A 19,973-nucleotide genomic window follows, 5' to 3' on the forward strand; every position below is an offset into this window, starting at 1 on the left:
AATTGCTAATAAAGATATACAGGTATAGTCACAAACTGTAATTAGAAATGACACATAAGTCCTTAAGTAGTGTCAAAATGAACAATGATACTGCATTGCTAGCAGTACTCATGAAAATAAAATCTCCAAGCATATGTAATATGTATATCCAACCATATATAACGAATTGGTCCATGCAAGCATGGTTCTCTAAGAGTTACTTGGAACTTGGATCAACTTTGTACTAAAAGAGTTTTCTCGTCTAGATCTACTATTTAAGTAGAGCTCTAGCATATTAATCTCATTAATACTCGTAAGCTCAAATATTGAATTCACACTTTCATCACTATAGATTGGTACATCGACATAACAAGCTTGACTGATCCTGTTTTGCAACATCTTCCAAGTAATTTCAACTTCTATTTTAAACATATTCTAGCAAAGTTGATTATATAATATACTATATAACTCATTAAGAAACATGTCTAATATAGCAGTTAAGAACTCTTGACTTTCTTCATTATAAGTGATATCATTTGATATTTTGTCAAACAACATAATAAGAGACAAATCTAATTGATTAATATATCCTAGGATTAATTAAAATGCATAATTTATCAACAAAACCATAACAATAACATAATCGGCTAAAACCTATATCCATCAAATTAATTAGCAAGCACCTACACTCATCAAATTTCGCTACCATAATGAAATTATCAACCCAATTCATGTACTTCATAACCAATTATCTTATTTTATATCTAATTCGGTATAATTCATAATTTAATTTAAATCAACACTAACTTTAACAAAATAATTTTGTTAATTTATAATCAACAACAATCTATAATCATTGATTATTTTATAAAATAATTTTTAATTAATTTAATTTTTAAAAAAAACCAAAAATTTTCAAAAAATTCCTAATTCAAAACACATTAGCATATGGGTGATACCAGTGATGGCTATTTTGGCCAAAAATAGGTTGACCTGCGGTGAATTGGGGGGGCAACGATCTCAAGCTAGAAAGAAAAAGAGATGAGTAGTCCGGGCAACGATCTCAAACTGGAAAGAGAAAGAGATGAGTAGTCTCGTGGTGTTTTGAGTGTGTTTCACATTAGGAAAAGAGAGGAAGGTCATTGACGCCAGGGATAGAGAGGGTGAGTGGCTGTGAGGAGAAAAGAGAAAAATACAGAGAGAACATGAAAAAAATGAGCTTTGAATATCAATTTTGCATAAAGTCGAAAATATCATCTACGACTCGCGGGCTCGCGTGTTATAAAAACTCATAAATTTATATTATCCCCAAATATTTTATTCAATGTGTTACTTTACCACTATATTGTTTTCAAATGCTAAAAACCCAAAAACCTTATGATTCAACCTTAAAGTTCGAGAGGACCTTCTCGTGGCAGCCATGTCAGAGTTCTGATCTTACTTCATCCAGTACTCTGCACATGATCCCAGCACACCTGAAATGGACTACATCATCAGAGATGAGATAACAATGGTGTCAGTATCTGGCCATTAATGGGCATAATTGAAGAGAACAGGATGCAAACATTGCCCCCAACTCATTGAACCAGAAAAATGATGGTGAACCACAGGTCCCCAGCATCATCTTTAGACCTCTGGAAGCAAAATTTGCATGCCTCCTACTTTGGCCCTGAAAAATGCAGGGATTCATCAATAACAACCTCGAAACTCCGTGGAAAGAAAGATGAGAAGCAATAGGCATGACTTCCACTGGCAAGAAGAATAGTTAATATTGATGTAGGTTGCACACTACTTAACAACCAAATCTTCCAATTTTCATTCAAGACGACAGTTAATCATCCTGTCATGCATAATGAATGAACGGGCTAACTTTCCTCGTATGCCAAACACCAGAAGCGCAGTTTTTCACAGATCAGAATGCGAAAAAGAGCAAGAACCTTAGAGGAGCATAAAACAAAAAAAAAAGGTCTGGAAATATTATACTATAATAAGAATCCAAATTACAGATTTTCACTAGCTAAATCACCTAGATTGAAGAATTAAAATAAAGCTAGAAAATGTAACAATTTCATCTTGCTTCTTACATCGTTGCGAGGCATGAAACCAAGAAAAACCTGTTGATAAAAGAGGAAAACACCTAAACAAGGAAAAAGGACAGAAAACATTAACATATCCGAATGCTTGTTTCAGCAGAAATTAAGTTCCTTAGCTCCATCAAATGTTCATCATTTGAAATGTTAAGTGAGATACGAAGATTTGTCAACAATGCTTCTTGTTCCCAACTTAAGGGCCCAGAAGCATAGAATGCCCCTAGAGTGCAACGATAAGCATGCAACTCTAACCTACGGACCCTTGCTGTTACATCCTCTTCTAGGGGAAAGGAACAATTTTCTTCCCCATCTCCATGACCATAAAAAGATTCGGCATCACTACTAAGGGTATCTGCAACAGGACTGTTCCCAGCTACAACATGATTAAACAGTCTGTTTGGACTATCACTAGTAACACTACAACTACCAATGGAACATGCATCACTATCAGAATCATTAGGTTCCAAGCTTCTTCCACAAGAATCGACAACATAATTTGGTGTTCCCCTCTGCATTTCACAAGATCCAATTGTTTGATTGTTAGAGGAAGCATGCATGTATATTTCACCCAGACACTCACGTGGGTAAGCAACAGCATCTACCTTTTTAAGGAATGAGGATGGGTACCCAGATATCACTCGCTGGCCCTCACTCTGTTTCTCTATTGCTTTCATTTTGTCAACTTTTCCATTATACACTTCAAAATCAGATGACCAAAATGGGGATGCTCTCTTGGATGTTCTAGCTGACATAGCACAAGACTCCTGGAAGCCAGTGTTGTTCTTATTAGCTAAACAAGTTTCTCTAGCTTGCACTTTCCTCTTCTTACTGGCTTGCTGCCTTGGAGACCTCATCTTCTGATAACAACTCCAAACTGATGGTTTATTTGACTTCTCATTTTCAAAACTGCCAGAACCCTGGAAACAGTAGCCAAAATATAATTATTAGTCAACACATGGAGCACACGGGAAGCACATATTCATGACTGGCTAGACAAATCAAACAACCAGACGAGGGCAACTATGCTAACAAGGCTAGCGAACCACAGACAGTTGAAGACAGCAAACACAAATATGGAACCAAAAACTATTATGCAAAAAACGCAGCCAGAAAAGAACCAAATATTATCTTACCTTTCCGATTGCAACCCATTTTCCATCTAGCCATAATTGGCGCATCCTGATGTTAACTTTGTCGACTTGAAGTTTTGTTGAAGGCCCAATTAGCCTAACCAGATAATAATTTCCCCTAATGACCTTCAAAACTGCTGCTGTTTTCCAACAAAGATCATCGAACACCTCCACCAGATCACCAACAGTCCAACCATCTGAAACATCAGCAGGCGGAGGGCAAGGCCTAATGGCCTTTATTGACACGCTCTCCACATTATCCTCATTACTCAAGCCCTGTGAACCATCATACCTAACCTGATAAGTCTGTCCATTCCCCGAGATAATCTCAGCACACCACCATGCACCCGAGGACAAGTCCGTTTTGCTCAACACCTCCACTTTACTTCCTTTCTTGAACTTCATGATATAATGGAATTCACCAATGCCTGCAACAATAAGGAAATTAATTTTTCATAATCAGAAACCACTTAAACAACATCAAACATAACGAAAACTTCAATATCTCCATGCATAGAAAAAAATGAATCTGAGCGGGAAGTAAATTTTTTTTATCAAAACAAAGACTACAAGCCTGAAAACAGAAACAAATAATGTATATCAACAAAGTGTTAACTGCATTAGTACAAAGCAAAGCACCATCACTTAGTGAGATGTAATTAATAATAGTAATCACAATTAATCCCCAGGTTCAGTTGGTTAAAAAATTGATCTTTCTTGAAACAAACTCTACAATCTTGCTAAAAACACAAACTTCAGAAACAAAAAACAATAATAAGACAAACCCATCAAGAAAAACCCCTAAAAAATAGAAATTTCTTTGTTTAATCACTTTCCAAGAAATTAAACACGACATAACAAAATATACAAAAATAAATAAAAATAAAATCCAAATTAATCAAAATCACATAAGAAAAATTCAAATTAACATAACTAAACTCACAATTCTACCACAAAATCATAGAATACCATAAATGGAGAAAAAGGAAAAATAAAAATGCCAATATTTTAATTTAATAATAACATAAATTTATTTAACCATTTATAAATTAACAAAAAAAATTAAAAAAAATTAAGAACAAAAAAAAGAATTCAAATTCACTGACCTTGCGTTGATAACCCGTGAAAAATTTGATAACAGATAGAGAATTAGATTTGTTGGGGGATTTTGATTTTCAATATAGAGACCTTTATTTATTTATTTGTCTTTTTTTTTTTAAAAAAAAAAAAGAGGAGTTTTATATTTCTTTTTTATTTTATTGTGGGTAGTGAAGGGTTGATTGGGTGTTAGGGAAGGTTTTTGTCCTTTTTAATTACTTTGGATTTAAGTATAATGAATCTCTTCTCTCCGCTTCTCTACCGGAACAAAATTTAAGAAATGGGGCCCAATGGACTGGGCTCAATCTAAGAAATCCAAATTTGTGTTGGAAAAGTTCTTTTCTTTTCTTTTTTTACCACAAACAAAAACGTGGTTGGTGGTTATAAATTTAAATGTAACACTCAATGTTATAGTGATGTTTATTTTTATATTTTAAAAAAATTAAAATTTTTTATTTTTTATTTCAAATTAATTTTTTATATTTTTATATTATTTTGATATGTTTATATCAAAAATAATTTTTAAAAAATAAAAAAATATTATTTTGATATATTTCTGAATTTTCAAATAAAAAACACTTTGTAAAAACAATTGTCACCATACTTTCAAACATGCTCTAAATCCAGCAATGTCCATGCTATGATCTAAAATTTAAGTTATAAATTAGGTAAGTTAATACAGATTAATCTATTTTAATATTTAGAAAAAATAAAATAATGATATTTAACAAAAAAAAGTTAAAAGGCCTGCAAGGGTATAAATTAACTTGTCAAGGTTACTAGGTTAAATCATGATAATTTTATATCCATCAAGTTAAATTATAAATAATTTCAAAATAAGTTTTAGAAAAATGAGATTCAAGTCTAGGGTGGAGCTAATAGAGTTTAGAATTAACATAATAGATGATATATATAGATATTTTAACCATAATAACCCTTGAAAAACTACTATACAGTCTTTTATATGTAGATGAGAAGTGAATAGGGTGATGGGTTGATGGATCCTGTAACTGATTGATATGGTCACATAAACTAAGTTCATATAACCAATTACTTGATTGAAAAGGAGTTTTTTAGTATATAAGATATGTATAGCATAATGCAGTAGCAATGGCGTCCAAGTTTTTTTCTTTTTCCTTTTTGATGCTCCATTTCTTAATGCCAAAGTCCTCCCCTTGCTGCTGCCACACAACAAACGAAGCGATCTTATCTTTATATTGCCTGCCTTCGCTCATCATAAGCTAATCTCATGGCTTAACCTCGCCAAGCTCGGAGGGAAATATATAGCTAGTTCCAATCCAAGTTGTTATTGGTACTATTTTCATTGATGCTATACAGGAGAGATGGCAATGGATAGGATCTCTATTATATTTATATGTCATATTCATTATCTAATATATAAGAAATTTCTATATTTATACCTTATTTATCGGATTTTAAATATTCATACGAATATTAGGTTCTACTACCTAGCTTGGTTGGTTAAATCACTCGGGGTCATAGGAAGCAACCCAAGATCGAAGCCTTCTCACATCTGGGATGAGAGGATTTAGAGAAGGAAGAGTTACCATTATTTTGTAGATAAGGTCCTAGTCGGCTTCCTAATGTCCAAAAACAACAAGAAGAAAAGGTTTGAGTGGTCTTTAGTGACCGAGAGATCACAATCTATAAGATCAGTGCAGGATAAAGTGGAATACCATGTAGCATACACACGGTGAAGTGTGGGCTTGATGAGAGCATGTGGGGTTCAATGTTGAAGTTCCTTGCAACTTTGGAGCCTTGCAATACAACGAAAGTAGAGGCTCTATACTTACAAATTTGTAATGTTTGAGTTGCTAGCAACCTTGGCGCCTAGCAAATATGACTTGATGAGAGCATGTGTGGACATTGGAGCCTTGCAGCAGGGCCAAGCTGTACTTCAGTTCTCCTGGCTGGGCGGTAATTAACCACTGCTAACCTGAGAAGGCCATCCCTCGTAAAGTCCTTGTGACCGTTTACTCTCAGGCAAGCACGGGCCCTTGCACACGTTCTCCTGGCTGGGCGGTAATTAACCACTGTTAACCTGAGAAGGCCATCCCTCGTAAAATTCTTGTGACCCATTACTCTCAGGCAAGCACGGGCCCTTCCACACCTCGAGAGGGAGAGAAAACATCTTGTTCAGCCGCTTTGATGCCTTACAGATTGTAAGCAAGCAGTCACTACTCACCAGCTACGTCGAGATTCGGGAGGTTTCCCTCCCTCTAAGAGATCTCGAATTTGGACGTCTTCCTTGTAACCTCAAAAAACTCCCATACTCATCACTTACCCACAGATCTATTAGCAGTGGAAAGCCCTATATTTGGCATATTTATATGCCCAAGACAGCACACAGAACAACAGAGGGGGATTGATATGTTATTAAGCTACTGGAGCAAAAATTTGCGAGAACATCAAACTACTTAAACCCGAGTGTCAAGTGAATCGAAATAAATTAACGTATCAGATGTTAATCTTTCACCGGTGACACAAGCTCGTTTGCTTACAAAGATTTCACAAGAAAATGTTGCAATTAATATTATCTATTATTTAACACATTTACATCAATAAAATGGGATCTAAAACAGAGTGGTAACTGATGCCCACAAAAGCTCATGAAAAGATCAAAGAAAGAACCAGATGCAAAAACTTGTTAGCAACAGTCAGAGTAAGGGATCCTGGAGTGAACCAGAAAGAAAAGGAAAACTGGATCGCATCTCAGTTAAGGTCCAGCCCAAATTAGATGGGGGTCGCTTCACGGATACTTTACTTTGAAGGACCTCTGTATGGTACAAAACTCTGAAGGAAACATGATGTGATTCAAGCACTTGAAGCTCCAGAAAAGAGATTTCCATCTTTGACTTTTCCATTTACAAGAATATCATAAGTAGTATCATCAGGAACAAGACCTTTGTCGAGCATCTCACTATGCAGTCTAAAAGCCTCTTGTAGATTGCCCTCTTTAAAGTGTCCAGTAATAAGCGTATTATATATGAAGACAGTGGGGGTCATACATTTCCTATCCATATCTTCCAAAATTTTCTGTGCATTCTCTAGCTGTCCTCTATTACAAAGACCGTGTATCAGAACACTATAAGTTATTAAATCAGGCATGATGCCCTTAGCAAGCATCTCTGCATAAAGTTCTGAAGCAAAGAGTAATTTACCCTCTTTTAGCAATCCAGAAATCAGCGTAGTGTAAATTTGTAAATCACAAGGAATCCCCTCATTTATCATTCTCTTGTGCAAATGCAGCGCTGCTTCCATATTCTGGAGCTTCCTGAAGCCACTTATCATGGAACTGTAGACTACTTTATTTGGAGATAACCCAGCTTCTTGGAGTTCAGATAAAAGCTCGCTTGCATTTACCATGTCTCCTTTTCTGCAAAATCCATCAATCAGAGCACAATATACGGTAACATCCAGCTCAATACCCTTGTTTTTCATCTCATCCATCACCTTCAAAGCAAGATCCATATTATTGCTCTTGCAAAACCCATTAATCAAGTTAGTGTAAGTGAAGACGTTTGGAGATACTCCAATTTTGCACATCTCTGTATAAACAGCCAAGGCGGAGTTGACAGAGCCCTCCTTTACAAATCCATCTATAATACAGTTGTATGTCATGCAGGTGGGAATGAAACCCTCCTGAACCAACTTCTTCAACCTATCCTGTGACTCAGATGTGCGACCAGCTTTGCACAAACCGTTGATTATAATATTGCAAGTGAAATCTGATGGGACAATATTTTCACCTCGCATTCGATCATACAAACCAAAGGCATATTCAGTGTCACCTTTTTTGAAATAGCCATCCATCAAAACAGAATATGTAATCAGATTAGGTTTTAAACCCTTTTCAAGCATCTCCACAAACACACCATTTGCTGAATCCATGTCGCCTTGTTGGCAGTGGCCAAGTATCATGTTGTTGTAAGAAACTACAGAGGGTCGGACACCTTTTCTCACCATCTTTTCCCAAATACTGCAAGCTTCAGTCATCTTACCCTCCTTGCATAACCATGATAAAAGAGAATTATAAGTGAAGACATTAGCAATACCACATGCAACTGCCTCATCAAACAGCTTGGATGCCTCTTCAGGTGACCGTGCCTTCAAGTATCCCCGGATCAAGGAATTCACATTGAAGACAGTAGGGGAGATATCCTTGTTTTTCATTTGGTTGTAAATCTCATAAGCCTTATCCATATTCCCATTCTTACAACACCATTCAATGATAACTGCATATGTAACATTGTTTGGACAAATTCCATTCTCATTCATTTTATCGAACAATTCTAGAGCACTATCCAAGTCACCTTGCTTGCAATAACCCTTCATCAAAGTCGTTGCCACCACCACATTCATTGGCTTCCCACAACTCAACATCTCCCCCTTAACTTTCACTGCTTCCAACATTTTTCCTTGCTTCATACAAACCCCAATGACCCGAGTAAATATGACCTCGTGCGGCACCCACCCCTTATCTCTCATCTCTCTCAACAACCCAAGTGCTGCAACAGAATCAGGTTTCTTGCAAACAGCCTCAATAGCAATACTATAGGCCCTGGCATCAAGCTCTACTCCTTTATTTTTTGCCTCTCTAAACCACCCCTCTGCCTCCTCTAATTTTCCTTCTCTCATGGATGCACGAATCATCACACTAATTGTGGCACAGTCACCTTTAACCCCTTTCGAAGCCATCTTATTATACACATCCCGCGCCTCACGAATCATATTGTTCTTCACTAATTCACTCAAAAATATATTCACAACAGTAAGACAAGGAACTATATCTTTCTCAATCAATGAATCAAAAAAGCCAACAGCATCGTTAATCCTCTTAGTTTTAACATAACTATTCAACAGGTAATTAAAAACCCGAGAATCAGATTCAAAATCCAACCTTCTTGAACTCTCAATTAGCCTAGCAACAACAACACTAGGCAAGGGTCCCCAATCATCCGAAGCGAATCGATTAAGCAGATTCCTAGCCTTTCCACAAGTCTCTGTAGACTTAGTCAAAATGTGAAGCAAAACACATAATGCATCAACGCTTTTGATAAGCCCTCTCTTTTGACTAGCCCAAGTGAAGTAACTAAGAGCTGATTGCGGATCAGTTTGGTAGTTTAGAAGGGTGTCTATGTATTGGGTTAGTGTCAAAAATGAATCTTGCGAGGTTGGTGAGGATTTTCCTGGGAAATTGGTGTTTGGATGGGGATTCTGGGAAAGTGGGGTTTCTGAGATGGGGTTATTGGGGAGTTCAGGTTGTGAAGAGAGGGTTTTTGGGCTTTTGATTGAGCGTATAGTGAAGTGAGGGATTGATGAAGAAATTGGTGATCTCATTTTTGCTTTGGTTCTTGGAATTGCAAAAACAGAAGAGAAGAACCCAACCCTAACAACTTTAACAGTTAAACCTCACTCCTGTTTCGACTTTTCAGTGGAGTGAAGAGAAGTGAGGTAATCATTTGCTGGGCTTCTTAGACCTACAGGCCTTGCTAATTAGTACCACTTTTCAATGGAGAGGGCCCTGAAATACTGCTGCTAACTTAGTCATGAAACCCAATTGGCCTATAAATTAACCCGAGAACGAAGACCCGTTCAAGTTGAAAAAAAAATGAGTGATTTAAATTAATCTGATTAGAAAAATAGGTTAACAAGTGATTTAGGGCTTATTTGGCAATCCTAACAGCTGTGTGTTTGCTAAAGATTTAATCTTTTTATGTTTTTACATTATTTTAATTTGTTAATATAAAAAATAAATTTTAAAAAATATTTTAATACATTTCAGTAGTTGCCAATTTTAAATTTGAACACCAAAAGGGTAATTTTCAATTGTATAGTAATTTTATAATTTTAACATTACAAGGGGTCTTTTGATTATTAATTATAATATAATGACATTTTAATTTGATTTTTATTGTTGGCTTTTTTTTTAGTGAGCGAGAATTTAAAATGTTTTTAACCTATACACTATGGAATTTTAATTTTAATTTTCAAAAGAATAGAGGTAAAATAAATAATAATAATAATAATTAAACTATAAGATAATCAAGATAATTTTGTATTAAAAACAATGGACAAAACGAGGTGATTTGATCCTTTCTTAAAATAAAATAAAAAAAAATAACGAATCCTCTATAACTCGGACCTTCTCCAAATCAATCTTCGGAACAAGTTTTATAGCTATGCAAGCATTGTCCATGCTCACACATGAATTCATTAAGGCAGAATTTGTCACATGAGACTACACAAGACAAAACAACTTCGCCTTGCGTTAGCTAGGTACATAAAATGAAAGGGGTAGGTTAACTGATCAAAAATCATTTTTTACTCAACTTTAGTATAGTTCTCATGCTTTCTAATTCATATGAAAATTATTTAAGGTAACATTAGCTATATGGGATTAGACAAGACATAACAATTTCATCTTATGTTAATGTGAATATAAGACATGACAGAAATTTAGTTTAGTTCAATCCTATCATGATCTATATGTTGATCCTCTCACATTCAAGTGATTTTTTTTTGTATTTGGTACATAAGATTACAAGGCAGAATAATTTCTTTCGGTGTCGTGACAAAATTTTATTATTATTCAATCATATTTTTAGGATGTGCTTGGAATGTTTGGGATTATGATAGAAATTGTTTTTCATTTGGAAATTCATTACAATAATATTTATTTATTTATTAAAATTTATTTTTAAAATTAATACATCAAAATTAAAAAAAAAAAACTAAAAAAATATTAATTCAAAAAAAAAAAAAACTCAAAAGCACAGCCTTTTCATGAAGTCTCCTTTCTATGAGATTGTCTTGTTGTGTATAATTTGGAATGATTTTTTTCACTTAGCATCGACACCATAACAATAAGCATCTCGCAATTCTACAGATATTATTCAATGCTCCTGATGCTGTGATTCTTATTCAATCCATGAAGATTCAAAGGTAGCTGTCTATATAATTGCAAAGATGTAAAGCGTATAGTCGTTATCAGTCACAGTTGAATTTGAGCTTGGATCACTGTTTTATGCAGACTCCAGCGTCTGTCCTGAGTTCTTGACACCTAGAGAAAATAGAGAGTTTGCCTAACCGCTAAAGTGATGCTTTCCTGACAATAGATGCAAACTAGCCCTAAGAACACGAGCAGCCTTGTCAGCCCAGTTAACAGCATTCATGTCATATCAAACAACGAAACATGCCACATTAAGATCAACAAAACAATGCTAACCTGGACCAGAATCAATCACTTTGAGGCCAGCAGGTAAAAGCACCAAGGATCCTCATCGAATCTATTCAACGGCTAAACCCGTCTGGAGACCTTCTTTAGTTGTAAAACAAGCCCCATGTCCAGCAACAATGGCATCCCCAGTCCAGTCAACCCTGTCAAATAAGGTAGAGCCAACTCAAAGCAAACTAGCAAGCCAATTCAAAGTTGCAATTCCTTTTCTTTTCTTTGTTTTTAATTTCTAAACCACTAGTCTCATAAATAAGAGGCAGGTTAATCATACAACCACTCTTAAAAACTGGGAAAGAAGAGGTGAATGCCAGACAGAGCCACAAACCCACACGCTTCTTGAAGCAAATAACCAAGCAATCTCAGACATTAGGCACTAAGGTACATACAATGTGATCTAATTAATATATTAGTAGCAATAACTTGGAAGGGGAAGACACTTCGTCGCCTGCAGAGATCATACATATATTTCCATTTATTGAATGAGCTCCTTCCATGCTTCTTCTCCTTGCATGTTGTTTGTAAATATTGATACAACACTCGGCACTAAGCAGCCTGTTTCAGCTCCAGATTCATGGTCAGTAAGAGGGGGGGAAATTGGATACGCTTGGAGTGCCCCTTGAATTCCATCTCCACCAGAATGCTTGATTTCAGCATTGAAAACTCAAGACATCTACATTCATAAGTAAGCTCTTTAACTCATTACCCCCGTGCTGACCAAAAATGGGGAAACAAAACTTAGGACCCCTTGCAAGGAAAATTAGGAGTGGTATAGAACTTGAAAGAGAAAGCCAAGAATCGGTAGATAGGACACTTGGATTGAAAAATCATGATTGTTGAGAAAATAGATAGCGGAGTAAGGGCGCAACCACTGCTACGGATAAACTGTTTCCCAACAATGCATAACTGTGCATCCAAAAAATAAAAAAGACCGAAGTTAGATGCATTACATAGTTCCATAGTTATGTTCTCTACAAAAGGTGTAGATTGATTCAACAGTCTAGCACAGTATTTGTATTAAAAAAAACTAACTGCCAAGGCAGACCCCTGCACCTGTTCTAAACAAGGCCAAACAGACTCAATTCCAAGAGGAAAGAGGCAAAAAATGAAATGAAAAAGATGTTGACTCAAACATGAGAATTGGAAAAATGGATTCAAAATCGCAAGTGGCCTTGCAATTCAGCAAGAAACCTAGATCAGCCTACAAGCTTGTCCTTTGTTATTTGCAAAATATTTTGCAGGCAGCATTTAGTTGATAACAGTCCATTGGCCCTCTCTCCATTATAAAAAATAACAATGGAGTCAATGACACGGTTTACTTGGGGATTGAGATTGATATAATTTGTTATTGTCTTAGTAGTTTTTGTGAAAAAATTTATCATTTTAAAGTTTTGTTAAGCCATGTTTTTATCAATTATTAAGATTGCATTTTGATTCATGAGATCAATCAAATTTTTTAAAATATATAAAAAAAAAGTTAACAGCATGAAAAAGAAATTGATTGTGTTATTAAACCTGATTTAATTGGTCAATTTTAAAATCTCACAACCTAGCTCTTTGCCTAACTCGAGTTTTAAAATAAATCGCATGAAAGTTGGCACAAATTAAATTGATTGATTTCATGAATCAAAATACAATCTTTTATAATTGATAAAAACATGGCTTAGTTTTTAACAAAATTTCAAAATAATAACTTTTTTCACAAAAACTACTGAGATAATAACAAATTAGATCGATCTCAATCCCCAAGCAAACCATGTTATTGATTTCATTGAGTTTAATAAATGATAAAATCAAGAAAAAACTATTAAAAACAATTAACAAACCAAAAATAAAGAAAACATATTCGACCAGTGAGTGAACTTGTCAAACCTATGAACCAAGTAACCCAGGCTAGTACGTCAAACTTGTGAATTGAGTTATGGACTTTAGTGAGATTTTTTTTTTCCAAAACAATTTTTTATTTAACTACATAATAAAAAAAATAAACAATCGCAAAATAAAACATCAATCTGATACAAAGATGCGGTAAAAAATTAAGCGACAAATGAAAATCAAAATATTTAACATCGCAACAAAAATAATTACCTTATTGTGTTTAATGAATTTCTCTATCAAAATAAATTTGTAATGGAAAAACACATAAAACTTGTAATAAAAACCAATATACACATAAAATTTATTGAATAAAACAAAAATGTAAGGCTGCACATATAAAAAATCTTATAAAAAACCAATATTTTAAAATAAAATTAATATATATAAAATTAATAAAAAATCATAGATGAATCATACCTCCCTCTTTAAAAATTAAACACACCTTATATCATTAAAAAATCATCACAAACTAATTAAAAATAAACCCAAATTTTATTTTATTTTAAATATCAACCAATGCATTATTTCAAAACAAAATTAAAAAAAATCAGGCCAGGCCCAATCAAGCAATGGCTCACGCGGGGCCTATATTTTTTATAATTATAATGGGATGGACAACATGTCATCTACCCCATGCATAAAAAAAACATTAATGCATCACCTATATGAACAGACAACACATCATCTATTTATCTCCAGAATCTGGCCACTGTAGTGGCCGCTAAAATACCTAAAAAACACCCTAGAAACCTTGATAAACCAATCAATAGCCACAAAATGTAAAATACCGCCCTAAAAACCCAAGATCCACCTAAAAAAAAGACTTCTTGAGCTCATATATGATTTTTTAGGTGTTTTCAAGATTAAAAAAAAAAACTCATAATCTTAACTCCCCTCAAAAAACGATAGTTTTGATGGTCGAATTCCTCACCAAAAGATACTTTCTCTAAGCCGGAATTTAGCGACCTCTCTCTCCTCCAACAACAAAAAAAACATAAAAAATAAGTAAAATAAAGTTCGGTACTAAAATTGAATTTTGTAAATTTCAAGGGACCAATCACCCAATAGCAAAAAAAAGATGGGGGACTCAAATGAATTTTTGACCGAAATTTTCAATCCGCCACCTATGTTACCTGTTTTTTTCATTTCAATCCCTTTTCTTTCAATCCAACCATCTTTTACAAAAAAAACATGCAATTGGGCTCTAATTTGGTCTTAAAGAGCTTAATTGTGCAAAACCAATTCTGGGACCAAATTGAAAATTTTAAAAAATTGCACTATTGTAATCCACGGTAAAATGTAAAAGGGTGAACAATGTTTTTGAGAACAATAAAAATGCCACACATTTTAGCTTTATGCATAATATCATCTCGAGCTTTTGACTGCTCTATACTCAAAAGACTGCAAGTAATCTTTTGTTTTTTAATCAAAAGAGTGAAAATCATTATCTTGAACTGCCAGAGGCACATGTTCTAAATAAAGGAAACCTGAATGCATGATCTGCTTCAGTTGCATGTTGTAACATTTCAAAAATAGATGCAAACAAAATAAAACATACCATTGTCTAAGGCTTATTGCCTCTGGGAACTGAAAATCATCAGGGAATGAGTGCAAATTAGCGACCTAATAACAAAGATGATGAAAATAGTTAAAACAAATAAAAAGCTCAACAAAAAAAGATACAAGCAAAATCTACTCACCTCCCTAGGGGTAAAATATCTAAGCCCTTGCTTCTTCAACGAAGATTCTTTTCCCTTGATGTTTGGCTGGATATCCATTTGTAAATGTCATGTGAAAAGGAAAGGACATGGTATTAAACACAATTTAAAATATCAGGAATATTGTAAAAGGATTTCCACGGCACTTAGTATAACCATACATTGAACTATTATGAATTGTCAAACTGAAAAATAGGCAACTAACTGGTTTTGTCAAACAAGTTTGGCCAAGTCCACATGACCAGCAAAAGTGATGTTATATAACTCAATAGATACCAAGTTATTGTGTTTGGCACTAAATCCACATGAGAGGACCTTGCAGCACATCCAATCTAATATGTTGAATGGAGTGCTTAGGATGATTGAAAGCAATTGAGCATGAGTTCTTGAAATAAAAGCACAACTGGAATTAACAACTAATAGCTCAACCAAAAAAAAGGGGGGGAAATTCCCAGCTGCAGGGCCATATCTCTGAAAGTTTGAAATGAAATCATACCTGGATAGTAGCCAAGAGGGATCCAGTGCCTTTCACGTATCTATAATAACTCTTAGTAAAACAACAGCATCGCTTTGAATCCGGATAGACAATGTCTAAACTCTTTTAGGAATACTTTCAGATAATGAAGAGGATAGATAGGGTAAATTTGAAGTGCAGAAAATACAAAGAAGCAAAAATAACAAGGATACCCATTGCACTTTCCCACCTCTCAATCAAGCTTAATGGAACAATATACTGGGACATTGTATTAAGATTTCTTTCATCAATGTTCTCCAAAGCTCCAGAACAATCCGCTGAAACATCAGTTCCAGTTGCTCCAGTTACTTGGTTGCTGGAGCTATTGAACACAAGAAACCTCTCAACTGGCTCACAAGAATGGATCAAAGTATCCCAGTTCGCGGGTGGTTGGTCCCATCCATCCATTACATTATTTTCATTATGCTCGAACAATGGGCTGGGAGACCAAAGCAATTTGTTATTGCAGACTTCATGTTGAAATGATAAAGGCTTTCTTTTTGCCTGTGCAGTTAATGAATACAAGTGGCAGTTATGGATATTATTAGTACAAATGGACTTCATCTAAGAACTTAATTTGTAAAAATACTACAGGAGGCATTCAAATATGACATATTTCAACCATATTTATTTCTCACCACTTCAGTCGATTTTGCTATAAAAAGCCACAAAGCTCATATAGGACTATTTATTTACTTGTTTTAGTAACAGGATGTTAAAGCCAAAAATTTTGTTTTTGTAAAACATTAAATCTGGTAACAAATCAGATGCATGATGAAAATAAATATCATACTTTGCATTACCAAACATATTATAAGGATGCTAGATGGTAAAACAGATATAAAATTTTACATGAAAACCTAGCACACGAATATTGATTTTCAAGATCTCAAGCAAGTTGTCGTCCTAGATTCAATCTCAACTTCTAGTTCAAGAATAGCAGTCGTTTATTACATTCTTTAACATGTATCATGGGACAACAGAAAAATGATATATTGAAGCAGGAATCTATAAAGATCCAAGTAAAATAGCAGCTTGTATGCTTCCATGGGTATGATTTTACCATTTATGATCTATCTTATGCAAATTTTGGTTTTCAAGATCTCAAAAAGGCTGTCCTAGATTCAATCTCAGACCCAACTGAAGCAGAAATCTATAAAAATCCAAGTAAAATAATAGTTTGTATGTGTCCATGAGTAGCAATAGGGAGGAGCTTACCAAGCAAAAATAACGTGGCCTGGAATAAGGCACACCAAACTGCAGTGGGCTCAATATAAACTCTTGTGTAGTATATTCAGAACTTGCTAATATCTCTATCATTTTTGCATGTGTATCTGAAGTCTGCCATGAAAAGGCAAATGACACAAAGAATAAGTAAAAGTTTTACAATGTGAATCACCAGCTAAATCAAACTAGTCAGGAACAAACCTCAAATCCAACAACATTTTCCACAAACAACATATTTGGAGGTTGCTTAGTGTGAGGAATAAGTTCAAGAATCTTGAGAAAAGAAAACGCTCGAGCATCACCAGATTGCTTTTGAAGACCTAATCAATATGTTAACCTAATTCATTTCCTCCAATCCACAAAACAATCCATGGAAAGAAAACACATGCGTGCGAGCACACAAACAAGTGGTAGTTCTGACCTTGTCGAGTGTAGGGTTGACAAGGTGGTGAGAGGAGCCACGTGTGTGCCCCATAGTTGTCAAGATCAGCAGCCGTCAGAGTCTCAATATTACCCTATAGTTCCCAAAATATATAAGAAGACAAAATGTAAAGGAGAACTTTACAAAACTCTAGACTCAAAACACAAAGACTATATCGTTAAAACTCACTGCAGCTTAAATGCCAATTGCCAAACAACCACACACATACACAAACAGTAAACCAATCTCCAAGACTCCAACTTTGGGGAACTCAAAGCCCATATTGAAACAATAGGAAATGGACAGAGACCCTTTTTAGAGCTTCTCATGTGATAAAGCATCACGGCAACTCAGAATAACAAGATCAAGAGTCTTGTTTCAGGAGCTTAACGCCCGCATATCAATTATTAGCAGAATGGGCAAATGATAAAATCCATTTTTAGAGCTTCTCGATCAACAAATCACTACAAAAACTAAGATGCCAACGCATTCAGAATTCAACAGCAACACTACAGAATAAAGAACTCGAAGCTCAAACCTGATAAGGACGGTGGCCAAAATTGTGTTCATAAACATCATTAGCTTTGTCATTTATGTCAAAAGCTTCCACTACTTTTGCATTGACACCAGCCTTCATAAGTGAATATCTCTAACAAAACACAAAAAAAAAAACCATTACTTAGTGATGCAAGCATGTGTAAGTAGATATGAGGGCGGGTGTTGACGGCGTTGGGTTAATTACCATGCCACCAATACCACTGTAGAATTCCAGGACTCGCCATGGCTCTTCTTCTTGTTTGGGTAGAAGACCCTTCTTCTCCCCCATTGATTCTTTCTTTCTTTCTACGCTTCAAGTTGACGTTTTAAGTTAGAAATCCAGATTGGGTTTTGGGGTTTTAAGGAGGCTGAATAGTGCATTTTGCTAGAGTTTCAAGACTCGCCGTTTTGGACAAGTCCACTAGCATGATGCCCTTTTTTTTTTTCCTTGTTTTTCTTTCCTTTGTTGATGTTTGAACCGGAGCTCTTAAACCTAGCCCGCGGAGCAGCGAGTGGGCTCATATAAATGGATTAATCTCAGTCAATTAAAATATTATTATTTTAATATTTAAAAATAAACAGATAAATATTATATATATATATATATATATATATTAAATTAGTATTTAACCGGTCTTCACTAATTCATCTTGTTATTTTAGTTAGACTAGGTTAATTTTTACTATAATGTTTATAATTTTAATTCAATCCATATCTCAAATCGATCCACAAGAGGGGATCGAGTTTAATAGCAGCCCAGTTAAATCATATATATAGATTAATAGCTCAATTGGTAACATAAAAAAAATTTAAATATAATCTATATAGATAAATGAAACTAGTCCAACTAAACGAGGTATATTAGGTAGAGAGTCGATTGTATAGAATATAAGGTGTAATAATAGGTATAATTTAAAGTGTTTTTTATTTAAAAAAATATAACTAAAATAATATTTTTTTTATTTTTTTTAAATATTTTTAATACTAAAATATCAGAATAGTATAAAAATATTTTTTTAAAAAAAAAACAGATTCTAACCGCTGTACTGAACACAATGGTTGACGTTTAGAATCTAAACAGCCAGTATCGTTTCTTTGTTAAACCTGCATATTGGTGTAGTTCAAGGCATGATCACTGGTTTGGTACATCACTCCAGTTGCTGTTGAGTTCCGTGTAATAAATTTGCAATGTTAAGTACTTGTATGGAAACATAGTGGAGGGTTTTTTAAAAAATATATTTTATTTTAACATCAAGCACTGAGGCCATAAAAAAATAAAAATAAATAAAAACTAGAAGATTATCAACGCGAATCAAAAGGCAAACACTTTCACGGTATTAAATGTGTTTTGAGTCCCATGTCTGACGCACGTGTACCTGCAAACGCAACGTGTATTGCGATGGATGGTGGCATTAATAATCTTGCAGCAAATACATTAACAGGAGCTAAAATACAAGGATTTTCACTGTAACCTCTTCAGTTGAGTTATTCTTCACTGTAATAGTGATTTTACAGTTTTGTCCTGCCGTTCAGGAAAAACTCAACGTTGACCATGAAGAGCATTTGAGTATTTTCACAGGGTTGTTTTGTTAACTGGCTGGGCAGTTTTCTTACTTTCACGATAATTTTTCGTTATTATCGAATCTGTCTAGAGGTAATTTGATATTTAATTAGATATTAAAATAAAAAAATGAAAGATAAAATGAAATAACTAAAATAATTTTAAAAATAAAATTTTTAAAGCTGGTGTCAATGTGCTTTTTCATTTTCTCACAATGGTTTTTTTTTTATTATTATCATATCAAACATAAAAACACTTTGTTGTTTAATCATACATGTAAAAAAGTTGAGGCGTACGTGTCACATTCTCTAGCACATAAAAGACACCTCCCCACATGAAAAATATTCTTCCACTATGTTTTTAGAAGTGTCATAATGTTTTCCTCATGGTGATGCGCCTCGTGTTAGAGATGATAGTCTGGTTTATAGGCGATGAGTGTTTTTTTGTTTTTCTTTCTCAAGAATTATAATTTTACTCTTTTATTAAATAGTATGTCAACTCCAGTTTTTATTTTTTTATTTTTTATTTTTTGATTTTGATTTTTTTGTATGAATTTTATTTATTT

The 19,973-nt window shown here is 34.4% G+C and overlaps 3 protein-coding genes across 6 annotated transcripts; all 3 read right to left on the reverse strand.

Annotated features, from left to right (window-relative positions):
- Nucleotides 1-1,018: 1,018 nt before the first annotated feature.
- On the reverse strand, nucleotides 1,019-4,529 carry LOC105122390 (uncharacterized). Of its 3 annotated transcripts, XM_011021468.1 has the most exons (5): nucleotides 4,306-4,529; nucleotides 3,203-3,627; nucleotides 2,672-2,986; nucleotides 1,557-1,648; nucleotides 1,019-1,454 (listed from the first exon to the last, which is right to left on the reverse strand). In XM_011021468.1, the coding sequence occupies exons 2-5, from the start codon at nucleotides 3,602-3,604 to the stop codon at nucleotides 1,403-1,405; spliced, it is 861 nt and encodes a 286-aa protein (XP_011019770.1). In that variant the 5' UTR covers nucleotides 3,605-3,627; nucleotides 4,306-4,529; the 3' UTR covers nucleotides 1,019-1,402. The 3 variants fall into 3 exon arrangements, with proteins under 3 accessions (XP_011019770.1, XP_011019769.1, XP_011019768.1); XM_011021467.1 differs by lacking the exons at nucleotides 1,019-1,454; nucleotides 1,557-1,648 and adding an exon at nucleotides 1,929-2,578; XM_011021466.1 differs by lacking the exons at nucleotides 1,019-1,454; nucleotides 1,557-1,648 and having other exon boundaries at nucleotides 1,929-2,986; nucleotides 4,306-4,528.
- A 2,203-nt stretch (nucleotides 4,530-6,732) lies between these two features.
- Nucleotides 6,733-9,801, reverse strand: LOC105122391 (pentatricopeptide repeat-containing protein At3g54980, mitochondrial-like). Its single transcript, XM_011021469.1, has one exon. The coding sequence runs from the start codon at nucleotides 9,656-9,658 to the stop codon at nucleotides 7,133-7,135; it is 2,526 nt and encodes an 841-aa protein (XP_011019771.1). The 5' UTR covers nucleotides 9,659-9,801; the 3' UTR covers nucleotides 6,733-7,132.
- A 1,942-nt stretch (nucleotides 9,802-11,743) lies between these two features.
- Nucleotides 11,744-18,276, reverse strand: DNMT2 (DNA methyltransferase-2). Of its 2 annotated transcripts, none has more exons than XM_011021472.1 (10): nucleotides 18,053-18,276; nucleotides 17,849-17,959; nucleotides 17,311-17,404; nucleotides 17,091-17,209; nucleotides 16,881-17,003; nucleotides 15,836-16,166; nucleotides 15,645-15,739; nucleotides 15,131-15,196; nucleotides 14,989-15,017; nucleotides 11,744-12,458 (listed from the first exon to the last, which is right to left on the reverse strand). In XM_011021472.1, exons 1-10 carry the CDS (start codon nucleotides 18,134-18,136, stop codon nucleotides 12,380-12,382), a joined length of 1,131 nt encoding a protein of 376 aa, XP_011019774.1. In that variant the 5' UTR covers nucleotides 18,137-18,276; the 3' UTR covers nucleotides 11,744-12,379. The 2 variants fall into 2 exon arrangements, with proteins under 2 accessions (XP_011019774.1, XP_011019772.1); XM_011021470.1 differs by having other exon boundaries at nucleotides 14,989-15,053; nucleotides 18,053-18,275.
- Between the last annotated feature and the right edge of the window lie 1,697 nt (nucleotides 18,277-19,973).

This window comes from Populus euphratica, unplaced genomic scaffold, assembly GCF_000495115.2.
Source record: "Populus euphratica unplaced genomic scaffold, PopEup_1.0 scaffold19.1, whole genome shotgun sequence".
Classification (NCBI taxonomy): Eukaryota; Viridiplantae; Streptophyta; class Magnoliopsida; order Malpighiales; family Salicaceae; genus Populus; species Populus euphratica.

Bases quoted from the DNA above. Each gene is read 5' to 3' on its own strand.
- LOC105122390 (XM_011021466.1), bottom strand. From the start codon at position 3,604: ATGAAGTTCAAGAAAGGAAGTAAAGTGGAGGTGTTGAGCAAAACGGAC. The intron at 2,987-3,202 runs GTAAGATAATAT...TACTGTTTCCAG, and splicing joins AATGGGTTGCAATCGGAAAG to GGTTCTGGCAGTTTTGAAAA.
- DNMT2 (XM_011021470.1), bottom strand. From the start codon at position 18,136: ATGGGGGAGAAGAAGGGTCTTCTACCCAAACAAGAAGAAGAGCCATGG. The intron at 17,004-17,090 runs GTTTGTTCCTGA...TTTTCATGGCAG, and splicing joins AAAATGTTGTTGGATTTGAG to ACTTCAGATACACATGCAAA. The intron at 15,740-15,835 runs GTATCCTTGTTA...AAAAGAGTTTAG, and splicing joins GAGGTGGGAAAGTGCAATGG to ACATTGTCTATCCGGATTCA.
- LOC105122391 (XM_011021469.1), bottom strand. From the start codon at position 9,658: ATGAGATCACCAATTTCTTCATCAATCCCTCACTTCACTATACGCTCA.